At 28.1% G+C, this 14,037-nt stretch overlaps 1 protein-coding gene across 1 annotated transcript; it reads left to right on the forward strand.

Moving 5' to 3' along the window:
• LOC147807697 (uncharacterized) lies at positions 1-10,788 on the forward strand. Its single transcript, XM_087166610.1, has 4 exons — positions 1-114; positions 2,095-2,390; positions 9,002-9,100; positions 10,564-10,788. Exons 1-3 carry the CDS (start codon positions 48-50, stop codon positions 9,095-9,097), a joined length of 459 nt encoding a protein of 152 aa, XP_087022736.1. The 5' UTR covers positions 1-47; the 3' UTR covers positions 9,098-9,100; positions 10,564-10,788.
• Positions 10,789-14,037: the final 3,249 nt, after the last annotated feature.

Consider the following 14,037-nt stretch of genomic DNA (forward strand, 5'->3'; position numbering starts at 1 on the left):
CTTTCTTGTATTGTAACAAAAAAATTGCTGAAATTTCACTAGCATAGATGTCCGCTATAATCAGAATTTTGGTCCTCATTTTCTGCGCTTCTTCTCTGGAATTCATAGATAAAGGTAATCTAGTTAAATATGGGTTTGATCTATTTTATTCTATATAATTTGATTGGTCTATTTTATTCTATTTCTATATAATTGAAATTTTGAAAGTATAAATTTGTTCTGAAAAATTGCATTCTGAAAAGCAAAATGTTTATGTGGAAGTTATGTGGAATGTTATGTGGTTATTCTGAAGAAAAGAGATCGATAGTTCTAACTTTTAACAGGTCTTGTTTTAGTTTAAGAAATTTGTTTTTTAAAATTAATTGATTTTTTTTTCATCTATTCATATTTAGTAGGTTTAAAAGTATATTTTCCAAACTTATTAAATGTACTTCGACAGAAAAAACAAAAAACAAACAAACAGCGGTTCGTATTACCTTATAAAGGAAACACTATTTTCGGATAGTGTTTAAATATTTTTACTAATAAGCAATATACAAAAAAGAAATAAAAAAATGCTACTTACTTTTTCTTCTCAATTGAAAAGCGTAGTAACTTATTTAAAATTTACGAAAAAAAAGTAGTTTCAGTTAGAGAACACAAGTTGACAAACCCGAAAAACAAGAAAATAAGATGTTTTTTTTAGTATTTTATATCATAACAAATGATTGCGTTACGCTATTTATACACTGAGAAAAAAATATGGTTAAAACTCCCAGAATATGGTAAAATTCACCGTGTTTGTGGCTTTATGGGAACACTAAATGATAATGATTTTGTAATGATTTTAACGAAACTTTGGTAATGATAATGACATACTTTGGCATTGATTTTGACAAAATTAACAATAAATATGGTTTTATAATATTTGATAAAATGTAAATATTGTAAAATTTGGTAATTTTATTATGTGACAACCTTAGGTTTGAAAACCATTTATTTGGTTAAATTTATTCTCAAGTTTTGTATTTTTTGCTAAATGTGCTGAAATGAGAATTATAATTTTGAAAACCAGTTTGCGGTATACTGTTACCATATGGGTGGTGAAACTATTAAATGAATGGTTTAAATGCCGTATATTTTAGGTTTATTGCAAGAATTTTTTTCTTAATCAAAAATGCCATTACCAAACTGTGCAGAATTTTTTTCTCCGTGTATATTTCATTTCAATCTTGTTGAATTTAAAAATTTTTTCTTACGGAAGATAAATTTGAAGAATTTTTTTTTCAAAAATGCTTTATTTGGAAATTTATTACATAAAAAGGATTTATAGCAGATGTTTGGGGATTTAACTCGTTACAGAATGAAAATATGCTAAAATAATTGCATCTACACAAACAGAAATTTAAAATAAATGCTTGAAAATCGATTTATAATTTAGTTTTTATAATTTAATTTTGATTAAAAATTTTGCATGAATAAAATTTAAAAATTATTTGTTTATATTATAAATTTTAGGATCAAGGAAAATTTTTCAAAAGGAAATGCTTGCGGTAGAAAAATTTAAGAGCCACTGGTTTGTTCCATAAGTCAGTTGCATTTTTAAAACTTAACTTTATATGACTGGTTTTAGATAATTTATGGTATAATGAGTTATTTATTTCAATGACTAGGTAAAGAGTGACTTTATAAAAGCAAAACATTACGTGATGAAGAAATTTTTCTAGTTAATGCATTCTTTTACCAGCTGCAGTTTAAACAGTATTTCAGAAATTTCGCTTTTCTGATAAAAACAACGTTTTAAATTTAAATTGCTAAATTAGTTACTGAAAGTGCTTTAAAAAATAAATATATATTAAAAGTGAATGTAATATATGATAATTAAAAGCTATTTAAGTAGTTCTAGAGTCTCAAATCGCAAGATATCTCCCGAATTTTATCTATTCAAGTCGCATGTTTGTTATTACTTCTTGTGCATCAGTTCATACTTTTCAAAAATTTTTTATCAAAGTGAGTACTGTCTATTTATATGAAAAAGAAATTTCTATCTTTTTGAAAAAGTTCAGAGTTGTTGCCTTTTTTGCCTTTTAAAAGCATAAAATGTATAATTTTTAGCCGAAAGCTCTTTACTTGGAGAAGAGAAACAATGTTCTTCGTGTCCAACTTGTACACCATGCAGTTCATGCCTTGTGCCATCTTCTCAATCATGTGATAATTGCCTGCCAAGAAGTGAAAACATAATTCCTTTTAAGAATCCTGAAAATCACACTGTTGCATTTGAAAATGTAAGAGTTCCAAGGGATAGAAGAACGTTTTTTCCAATATGGAAACCTACTTATTATCCTACAAAGTGTCCTTCCTGCCCCCCGGTCAAAGAATGCAAGAAATGCAAGAAATGTCCCAGAAAAACTGTAAGTAACGATCATGAGTAGGTAATAAAATACTGGTTTATATTTATCATGAGATTTCGGTATTAAGTACAGAGTGACTGATAGATCATTGTAGTAAGTATAAAGTATTGTGCTAATGCCATAATGCCAACAATTAATAAATAACAGAGAAAAAGACAAGAAAAAAAAAAAGAGTGTAAGTAACGATAAAAACTGTGAGACTGTAAGTAACGATTATGTGTAAGTTATAAAATACTGTTTTGTATTTATCATGTGATCTCGGTAATAAGGATAGAGTTACTGTTAGATCACTGTAAGTTTAAACCATTGCTATGCTATTATGCAAACAATCAGGAAAAACAGAGAAAAAGAGTTGGTTAAGTTCATAAAAAAGTGTAAGTAATGATAAAAACCTGTAAAACTTTAAGTAACTATCACGTGTAAGCAGTAAAATATTGTTTTATATTTATCATGCGATCTCGATATTTGGGGTAGTGTGATTTTAACATCATTGTAAGCGTAAATCATTGATGATGCTATAGTGATAAAAATTAAGAAATAACAGAGAAAAAGACTTAAATAAGTATATAAATAAGTATAAAATCTGTAAGTAACTATCATGTGTAAGAATAAAATACTGCTTTATATATTTATCATGCAATTTCGGTATTAGGAATAGTGGGAATTTTAGATCATTGTAATTGTAAAATAATTAAGAAATAACAGAGAAAAAGACTTAAATAAGTATATAAATAAGTATAAAATCTGTAAGTAACTATCATGTGTAAGAATAAAATACTGCTTTATATATTTATCATGCAATTTCGGTATTAGGAATAGTGGGAATTTTAGATCATTGTAATTGTAAAATAATTAAGAAATAACAGAGAAAAAGACTTAGTTAAGTGTATAATAAATTGTAAGTAACTATAAAAACTCTAAATCTGTAAGTAACAATCATATGTAAGTAATAAAATACTGTTTAAAATTCATCATGTGATCTCGGTATTAGGGGTAGTGTGAATTTTGGATCATTGTAAGTGTAAAATAATTATGAAATAACCGAGAAAAAGACTATTTTAACAGATAAACTGTAAGTAACGATAAAAAATTTTAAAACTGCAAGTAAAGCTTGTAGCCACCCCAGAGGGCAAACCTCTACATTTTTTTTATTTAAATAAATATTTATTGGGATGTACAGTCCGCAAAAAAAAAAAGATATCACCCTGAATAACTTTTGTTCTAATGATCGGATTTTCACGATCTAAGCGTCGATCTTAATGGTTCCCGGGGGTGACCTCAAATATGCTAATTAATTAGTGCTAACTATTAATTAAGTTACGAAATCAGACACAAAAACGTACTTTCTCTGAATAAACATGTATTTTTCTTTACATATTTGGATTTCTAAGCTTCAAAATATAGGGGGTAGCCGCAATCTGGGAAATATGGTCCCCATAGTTTGGTCAGGAGAGCGATCCAAAGTTCGTACCCGTTAATGTTAATTTCACTTTTTACGTTTTTAGTCATATTTTCAAAACTAATGAAGCAATTTGAAGAAAATTGCGCCCACTCATAAAACTCATTTACCCAAAGATAATTTCATGAAAAAAATAATTTTTAGTAATTATTAATTATTTTTTATTATTTAATTAAATTGAGGATGAAAAAATTTTGAATTATAAGGTATGAATTTTTTTATACCATAATAATCTACATATTTTTCAATACAAAAATCTAAAGTTTCAACTGTTTTTATTTATTAGAAGCTGAAAAAAATTAAAATTAATTATTTTTGAAAAAATAATTTGGCGACAATAAAAAAATGATTAAATGGGGCGATTAATATTAAAATGTGATAAACTTGCGAGGAACTTGACTTCTCGCGCGTAGTGTAAAATTTCATTCATATTTTTTTCGCTAATAATCGTTTGCTAATCCTTTTATTTTTATTTCTTTCAAACTATAAAATACGATGTTTCTTTTTAGTCATTTAATAATTTATTTGTAATTTAGTAAAGAAATTATAAATAAAGCATTTTGAATAAAAAACACTTTATTCAACGAATGTCTAGTTTTATAAAGGCGTGCTTCTGATAGAATATGATTATGCACCAGATTGTGCTTACTTAATGTGATTATTTTTCAATTTTTGATTTTCTTTTTCAATAACTGATACAATTTCAATAATATACATACGTATGCATAGATTTGGAATAATATATTTATCAATTTCTTGAATATATATTTTATAATTATTAATACGAATGCGTAGTCAACATTTTTAATCATCTTAAAACTTCGCCTGGTGGCTGAGCGGTAGCGCTTCGCGCTGTCGTTCCTCGGGCCGGGCAAGGCTGACTCAGCCTTTCATCCCTTCAGTGGGTCGATAAATAAGTACCAAGCATGATTGGGAACTAAACACTGGGGGTTCCGCGTTCGGCTGACCACCTGAACGGAACATCTGCTCCTGCACCCCAGAGCCCTAGGTCCAGAAAACTGAGATGGGCACAGTAGGCCTTGGCCCTCCATGGGCTGTCGTGCAGCTGAGTTTAGAGTAGAGTTTTTTAAAACTTCTTTACATCTTATATATCGCCTTAATCTTAAAATAAATTTGTAAATTTGTAAAATCTGTGCGTGTTTCGCAGAATTATTTTTCTAACTTTTTTATTGAATTTTAATGCAATTTTTTTTAAATTCTATTATGTATATTTTTGTCCAATAATATAATAATCAATCATTTAAGTACTTTAATTTATGTTTTTCTTTAAAATAAAATTACTTTTTAAATTATTGCTAAGTTCTTATTGAAAGAAAACTTAGAATTATTGCCAGCTATCTGAGAATTAAATCTTGTTAAGAAATTAAAAATATTCTACTGATCACACACAATATCATTCGAAGCAGAACAGCTGACTATTTACTAAAAATACTATTGTTTACGAAAAATGAAGATAAATTATTAATTTTATTTTTTTTATTGCTTCTTATTTATTCGAGTAATGAAAAGTAAATGCGTATGTGCGCACAGGGGAAAAATTTAACAGATTGTTTTGTTTTTTAAATGAACAAAAAAACTATGGGCATGCAATTTTAATTCAACATTCAAAGAAAATCTTGTGCGCTAACCCTTTTGTCTTAAAAAGTTGAAAATATTTGCTTTAAAAGTTGTTTGTATGATTTCTCAACTTTTGCACAGTTCAAAAAAATATTGCTATATCAGGAAAATGTTTGATATGGCTTGTTTTGTTAAACAACTACTAAAATAAAAAATTGTAAAAAGATTAGAAAAACGTGCTATTTTTAGAATCATCATCTCAAAAATTGTTCTTTTACTCCATTTGACTTTCTTCTTCTTAAATAACTTATAATCATAGTTTTAACACACGTTTTGAAGAAATTATGTAAACAAATTCCTAATATTTCGTAATAAAAAAACAAGAATATTAATGATTTATTTATACAGTGAAACCTGCCAAGTTGACCACACTTGTAAGTTTTACATCTGAATAAGTTGACCTCAATTATCAAGAACGGAAATTTTCCTACATAATAAAGAAGCAAAACCTTTGTAACTTGACCACCTGTCTATCTTGTATGTTGACCACTGAAATAAGTTAATTTTGTCTAGGAGTATTATGAAATTCTATTCTAAAACCCTCATAAGTTGACCAGAAAAAAAAATTCAGAAAAGTTTCTGTCATTTTGCAATGTATGTTAATATTTCACTTGTTTGGTGAAATAGTGTAAAAAGCTAATCTAAACCCTTTTGTGAGTTGACCATCTGGGGAAACTGTAGGGACTCAGCTTTTGACCATTCATTGAAAACAGGTGTGTTAGTTGAAAAGTTGCTCTTCCAGTTGCAATAGTGAGCAAATAGGCTTATATGTGTAGTAATAACAGAATAAATTTTGAAGTGTTAAAATAATTTTGTTTTGTTAAAGTTTTCAATGTTTTCGTGTTCTGATATTTTAAGAAATTATTTTTATTAAACACTTCACATGCATAACTAACAAAATAATTTTTTTTAAAAAGTTAGTTAAATATTAAAATTATTTCTGTGTAACAAATTGAAGTTCGTTTAGGTTTAAACACATTTCTTGAGATATTCATTTGGCCATTTGCTAAATCAAATTTTTAAGTCAAGTAAAAAAAAAATTTAAATGTATAGCAACATGTAGGAAACGAAAAAGTAAACAATGTCCCACCCCTTCTATAAGTTGACCACTTGTCTACGTTGGCCACTAAAACAATGCACATGAAGTGATCAACTTACACAAGTTTTACTGTAATTGTTTCATTGAACCAGAGTAGTTAATTGTTTTCGTAATAATCGGCCTTACAACTATTTAACTTAGATTCTTTGGACTAGGCGTCACTTCATGCATGTCTTTCGAGATTGAAATTTCAAAGATAAAATGTAAAAATTACAAGAATGCGTAAGCTGGTTTCAATTAACAAAAGAAAAGGGACAAAATCGTTGGCAAAAGAAGTTATATCATGAAAAGAGTGTCAGAGTTGAAAAAGTATTGTAAAAACTGTAACAATTGTTACTCTTGTTTAATTAAGGGTATTATAAATCTAATTTTCTTTTAATCATGTTTTTTAAAGAACTAACGAAAGGAGTGTGTGAATAACATCAACTCGTAATTTTCTTCGTGTTTTTTTTTGTTTTTATTTATTATAATATTGATATATATATATATATATATATATATATATATATATCAAAATGCTTTTAAAATGCCATATAAACTTTATTAAGTTTTACAATTTTATCGAAAATAAATACCGTGATTTCTATAAAATTTTGCGATTATGCATCAGAATAGCTATCTTTTTTCAGGTCCACCTTTGCTTGATCACTTTTTTTTCCTTTCCTAAGAAACTTGAAGTGAGGGGCAAAAGCATTTAGCCCTACAACTCTTCATAAATTTATGATAACTTATGAAAATTGGTTTTAATTCAAAACTGTCCTACAAATTACATTAAAATAGCTTTAAAAAAATAAATAATGTCAGATAAAAAGTCAAAGATTCTATAATCTTGGAGAATCAAAAATAATTTATTAATTTATTTAAATTTCCTTTTTAAAGGAGATTTAAAAAAAAAAAAAAAAGCCCAGAAAGCAACGCGAAAAATTCTTTTGGTTGCTTAGCAACGAGAAGCACTATCTTTTCCCATCTTGTCATTCATTCAGTTTCTTTATGGTTGTTATAAATTATTTCCCCTTCTATGGCGAGGTAATTTGGCATATTTTTAAACCATCGCCAGATATATAAATCCTTATTGCGACCTAATTTACAACCCATTTTTTTCGAAATTTTGTCTACCCCCCCTATTTTAAGGGTCAGGATTCCAAATATGTAAAAAAAAATGCATGTTTATTCAGAGAAAGTACGTTTTTGTGTCTGATTTCGTAACTTAATTAATAGTTAGCACTAATTAATTAGCATATTTGAGGTCACCCCCAGGAACCATTAAGATCGACGCTTAGATCGTGAAAATCCGATCATTAGAACAAAAGTTATTCAGGGTGATATCTTTTTTTTTTTGCCGACTGTACATGTTAATAGAATAATTTAATTTACATAGAAAATATCCGTAGCGTTACTGGCCAATCAGGCTTAATTTTTTATTCATAGATAGTTTTTAAGTTTTGTAATCACATATTGAAATCACATATTGATTTATTTTGTCTACTTAGAAGCAGTTTTTAAGTTATGAATAATCAAAAACTCTAGTTTTACCTTGAATATTTCTTCAATTTTACTTAATTTAAAAGACGATGATAATTGTCTGTTAATCAGGTTACTTTAATAGAAAACTTTTTTCCTTTATCAGAAATTTTAATAATTGCATTTCAAAAGACTAAATTTAATGGATGAAATAACAAATGTATATCAAAAATTCGTTTGATTTGAGTAATATATACGATTCCTGGATAAGTTTTGGGAAGATTTCTGTATTATGTTCCGCGGCAGAATAGTCGCCAAGCCTTGGCAACTTCTGGGGAATAGCTAGCAAAAAACTATTAAAAAAAACATCACAGAAGACTAACATAAAAAGCATAACTCGTAGGCATACCCGGATAAAACCTCTACATGTTTTATTTATTTAAAAAAAATTACACGCTTTTATTTCGTTTGGAGCTTCGGCGGTAGTAGTTGGCGCAACAAATCACAATACGGATATATCTCTTAATTCTGCATCTTAGAAGTGCTCCTGTGCATAAGTAATGTATTACTTAAATTCGAAATCTAACAGAAAATTGTTTGAAATTAATTTTGTGTAAGTATCTTAAATGTGATTTTACTAATTGTATTATTTATCGCGCTTTTAGAAAAATTTCTGTGAATCTCTACGGTTTGTTTAACCTCGAACTTACTTTACCAATAATATGTATCTTCAAAACCAATAAGAAGCTGACAACATTGTTTATTAAACCAAAAAAAAAATAAATAAATAAATTTAAAAAAAAAAAAAAACACCAAAAAAATAAAAAAATAAAAAGAAAACTAACGGTACAAAAAATCAGCGTGACTTGCAAGTGTCACTTCAAGTACATTTCTCATTAGCTTTAAATATCATTTTTTAAAAACATTAATAGATTTTTTTATTTTCTTGTTTAGAAATGCAAAAAATGTAAATGTGTATGTAACTGCAAACATCATCATACCCATGATTCCCATGATCCCCATGGGGATCCCTCACCATTTAATATCTAATGCGTAAGTAGTTCAAAAAAAAAAATTTTTTTTTTTAAAATTTTGTAAGCAAATTAAATGTTTGTTGATTTTGTATGTAGTAGTTCACTATGCTTTACAAGAACTCACGTTTTCAAGTTTTGTTTTGTAAATATTTTATATGTTTTATGTTCATGAAACGTATAAAATATTTCCGAGTTCATTTAACATAGTTATTGAGTTTAATGCTAAAAGAATGTAAATAAATATTTGAATGGTCTGTCCAACTGGCTTTATTCTACGTATCAAAATTGTTTCTGAGTTTAATTAACATAATTATTAATTTTCATGTTAATTCAAGAAAAATCTTAATTAAGAATTAATACGGGTAAGTTTTGTTCCATGAGCTTAACTTAACATATCAAATATTTCCAAGTCTGATTAACAAAGTTATTCAGTTTAATGTTAGCTTCAAAAAGTTTGATTTAAGAATGGGGTACCTGCAAGTGACGTAATGTGGGTATCTCGATCCTGATTGATTGTTGAAACCTGACATTTGACTGTTACTTCTATTCCATTTTGAGTAAGCCAATTCCGTCAAGTAACAACTCTCTTAAGTGACACATTCTATATTCTTACGCGAAGATTCTTTCTCGAAGATTAAATTTTTTTTCACTACACAGAGACTTAACACAAAGATAGGCACAAATTCATGTGGAACATAAACAAACTAACTATGCATCAAAGTTGCCAGGTACACAAATCAAAATAAATATCACGATTACGATAAAATACGTAAACAAATAATAAATCTTAGTTAAATAAAAGAAGTAGAGGAGAAAGAATTATATTTTAACTAATTCGATGTGCGATACGGCTCTGGATCACACATTGAAACAAACTAGCTTTTTGATTGAACCAACCCACATTTGCGTTGTATTGAATGGAAAATTAGATAATCTCCCACGGTTAGCCCGACGGCAAGGGTATTCTAATCCAAGATCTGTTTACCATTGAGGATATTTTACTGTGGTCAGTGTGAGCCTGGTGCAGAGTTTGTATCAACCAACCACCCCTGGGATTCGTACCTAGGTCACCCCAGAGGTCACCGTAGCTCGATCAAGAGTTTTGTCCCGACCATTTACTCGTATTTGTAGGTCACTGGATATTTCAGAAAAAAATGATCGTAAGTTCTTTATTTTGCTGTACACGCTTGACATTGCAGAAAATATACATCACAGCGTATCAACCAATCAACCCATTCTCCAAATAGAATCGTCTCATTGGTGGTAATTTTAATTTCGAAAACTAGCAGTATTTGTAATGGTGTTTACTTTTATTTTCTATTTTTCTTATTTTATTTCCGATAATTATAAATTACGCATCATACAGCTGCTTTGGCGCTATTCCTATTTCACTTTAAATTTATAATTTGGTGTAGCACTTTTCATCTCTTTATTTTACTATTTATTATATTTTATTCATATAAATTTATTTTATTTAACTAGAAGTATAAATGAGGAAAAATATGAATGAGAAAATGAATGGCAATATGATGTACCAGAAGTGCACTTGCTTTTGAATATCAGCAACACGGCAGATCATAATCATCCTCATGAATTTGTTTTCCTCGAGGCCATATATTTTAAATGTGAATTCTAATGATTATGAAATCAGAGATGTTAGAAATATTTATTGTATAATTTTTGATTTATAATAAACTTGCTATGTCTTGGAAAGCGTATTATTATTATTATTATTATTATTATATAAGTAACTTTTGCTGGAAACAAGTTTTTAGAAATTTTCTATTCAATTACAGAAGAACAAAATGAGCTAAACACGAAATTTATTTGCAACATTTTAGGGATATATGAAAACTTTGAAATAATTCGAAAGATGATTTGGAAAAACCATCTTTAAAGAATAGGTTTGAGCTTATGTGGGATGTCCTAAAATAACACTCTTAATATAGATTTAAAGAATCCTTGTGAAAAAGGAAGTGAAAATATAAATGTAAACGAGGAATTTAATGTGCTAATCAGTAGATATTTACGCGAGAAAAACATGTATAAAGCTATCGAAATAAATAGAACCGTCATCGGTAATATTAAACATAAATATGCTTCGCTTAATTCATCTTAATGGCATTTCAATTTCATTGATTTAAATTTATTAAATTCTAATACTAAAGCATCTTAGCACCAACTATTATTAATAATAGTTAATTGTTCACATCTTTCTTGATCACGAAATTTAGTCTCAAACTTTAGAGAAAATTAGAGTCTCAAACTTTATATAATTATCTTTTAAATCAAAATATCATAAAACTTTAATGATTTGCAAAGGTCACCGGCTACTGATAATATACATGGGTGCACCGAAAATCATAAAATTGTAAATAATATACAAGGCTATAGTTATTGAAAGCAACATTATTGTGAGTGTTGCTACATTTTATTGGGGTGACAAAAATATTGATACCAATACAAACATCAGATTAAGAAAATATCGTGATATATTATTTACAATGCATCGCGATATTAAAATTTGAACGTATTATTCATGGGGGTCAATGCTTCTGTGGATGATAATTGGAAAAAAGCATTCGTTAACACATGGACAAGTTGAAAATGAGAATTTGGGCGAAAACAGCAGATAGAAATATACAATACGCCAGAAAAAAACCCGGATTTTCCTTGAATGACCTTTGATCTAATGATCAGATTTTTATATTCTAGGACGATAATGGCTCATGGGGGTAACCTCAAATATAATAATTAATAAGTATATTTTAAGTTACGAAATCAGACAAAAAACGCACTTTCTCTGAACAAACAGACTTTTTTTTAGACGGATTTAGATTTCTGACTCCAAAATATAGGGGGTAGCGGCAAAATCAAAAGTATGGTTACAATAGTTTGGTTAGGAGAGCTTTCCAAACTTTGGACCCCTTAATGATAATTTTAATTTTTGCCCGTTTTTCCATATCTCAAGAACTTTTTAAGTAAATTGAAACTTTTTGAACACAATAATAAAATTCGTTTTTCCAAAGATAATTTCATACAAACAATAACTTTTAATAAATATTTATTATTTTTAATTAGCTTATTTGATTATAGTCGACAAAATTCTGAATAGTGCGGTATACAATTTTTTATATCATTTTAAAGTAAGTAATTTCACGAGAGAAAATATGAAATTTGAGCAAAATCGGTCATATAGTTTGTGAGAAATTGAACTTCAAAAAAAGTCAGATGCTTAAAATGTGATTTCTTAGGAGCTATTTGACCGATTTTGCTCAAACTTTTTATTTTGCCATGTAATATTACAATCTTTAAGATGATTCAAAAAATTGTACACCTTACAAATAATTTTTTTTTGTCATTCTTAAATAAAATAATGCAAAGTAATAAATACTTACTAAAAGTTTTTTTTTTCCATGGAATTATTGGATAACCAAAATCTAGTATTTTGTACAAAATAATTTTCAATTAGCTTGAAAAGTTTTCGAGATATAGCAAAATGCGCAAAAAGTAAGATTAACATTAACTGTGGAGTGCTCTCCTGACCAAACTACTGGGGCCATATTTCCAAGATTGTGGCTAACCCATATATTTTTAGGGGTCAGAAATCCGAATCCGATGAAAAAAGTTTATTCAGAGAAAGTACGTTTTTGTGTCTGATTTCGAAACTTAAAATATCGTCTGCATTAATTAATTAGCATATTTGAAGTCACCCCCTCGAACCAGTGAGATCGAGAACATGAAGATCCGATTATTAGATCACAAGTTATTCAGAGCAGCCCGTTTCTTATTGCGAAATGTGCATAAATTATCTCACATTTAAGACTTAGATCAACAAGTTTCAACTCCTGGGCCTTAACATTAAAAAATGGAATAGTTTTTAATGCCAATAAATATTTCCCCAATAGCTGAAATATTTAATTAAAAGTACAATGGTAATTAAAGTATTTTAAAATACAAATAAATTAGAATTTTACAATAATCATAGATTAATAATAAAAGAAGGGAATTGAGGGAGAAAGAGCATTGAAATTTATATATATATATATATATATATATATACACATACATGCACAATAATGGAATTTGTTTAGGCTTAAAATAGTTAAATAAAGCTGGTTGGCAAACTAAAGTCTATTTTAATTAACAATTAAACGTGACAAATAAATGTAAAAACTGATTTTAACATCTTAACGTAACTACTCATCTATTTACTTATGCTGTCTTTTAGTTCTACAACAGTGCCATTAAATCTAAGTAATTTTTTAAACTTCATTTTTTCCCCTTCAAAATGTATTGTTTACTGTAGTGTATTCTTGTTACGTAATGAAGTTACGTAACAAAATTAGTGTATTCCTGTTAAAGTTTACGGCAATTAAAATTCCTTGCGTTTTGGAAAAAATTACATTTGAAGTTCATTGGCTCGCTTAATTTATAATAGTAAATAAGTGGGCAATTTGATTTCGACGAAGTTGCTAGTCTTATTTATTATCTATCAAAAGTGCCTGTCAGATAAATAGCATAATTGATTTTTTTAAAAGTTAGAATATGTTGTATTAAACATTTTAATAACAAATTCACCATGATATCATATGAGCTGGTGAGAGGCAAAAATTAAACCCATTCTTACTTAAACTACACGAGTTGTAAGTAAAGGCGGATCAGTATAAATATGAAAACGAATATCTCTCTCTGTCTGGATGTATGTTCGCTAATAACTCGAGAACGGTTGCACCAATTTCGCTACTGTTTTTTTTAGCAGCTTTCAAATTTTTAAGGGTTGAGTCTTATGGGTTTTAATGTTGTGTGTGTGACAACTTGAGAAAGAAGTCGCCCACACATGGTCTTTTCACCCGATAAGATGAAGATGAGAGTTAAAACGACAGCAGCAGATAGATGCCTTTACAAATGAAACAAATCTAATAAAGATAATTAACATAAATTCAAAGAAATCTA

This window comes from Parasteatoda tepidariorum, chromosome 6 (assembly GCF_982258835.1).
Source record: "Parasteatoda tepidariorum strain Cologne lab strain chromosome 6, Ptep-v5.0, whole genome shotgun sequence".
Lineage (NCBI taxonomy): Eukaryota > Metazoa > Arthropoda > Arachnida > Araneae > Theridiidae > Parasteatoda > Parasteatoda tepidariorum.

Bases quoted from the DNA above. Each gene is read 5' to 3' on its own strand.
- LOC147807697 (XM_087166610.1), top strand. From the start codon at position 48: ATGTCCGCTATAATCAGAATTTTGGTCCTCATTTTCTGCGCTTCTTCT. The intron at 115-2,094 runs GTAATCTAGTTA...TATAATTTTTAG, and splicing joins TCTGGAATTCATAGATAAAG to CCGAAAGCTCTTTACTTGGA. The intron at 2,391-9,001 runs GTAAGTAACGAT...TTTCTTGTTTAG, and splicing joins AGAAATGTCCCAGAAAAACT to AAATGCAAAAAATGTAAATG.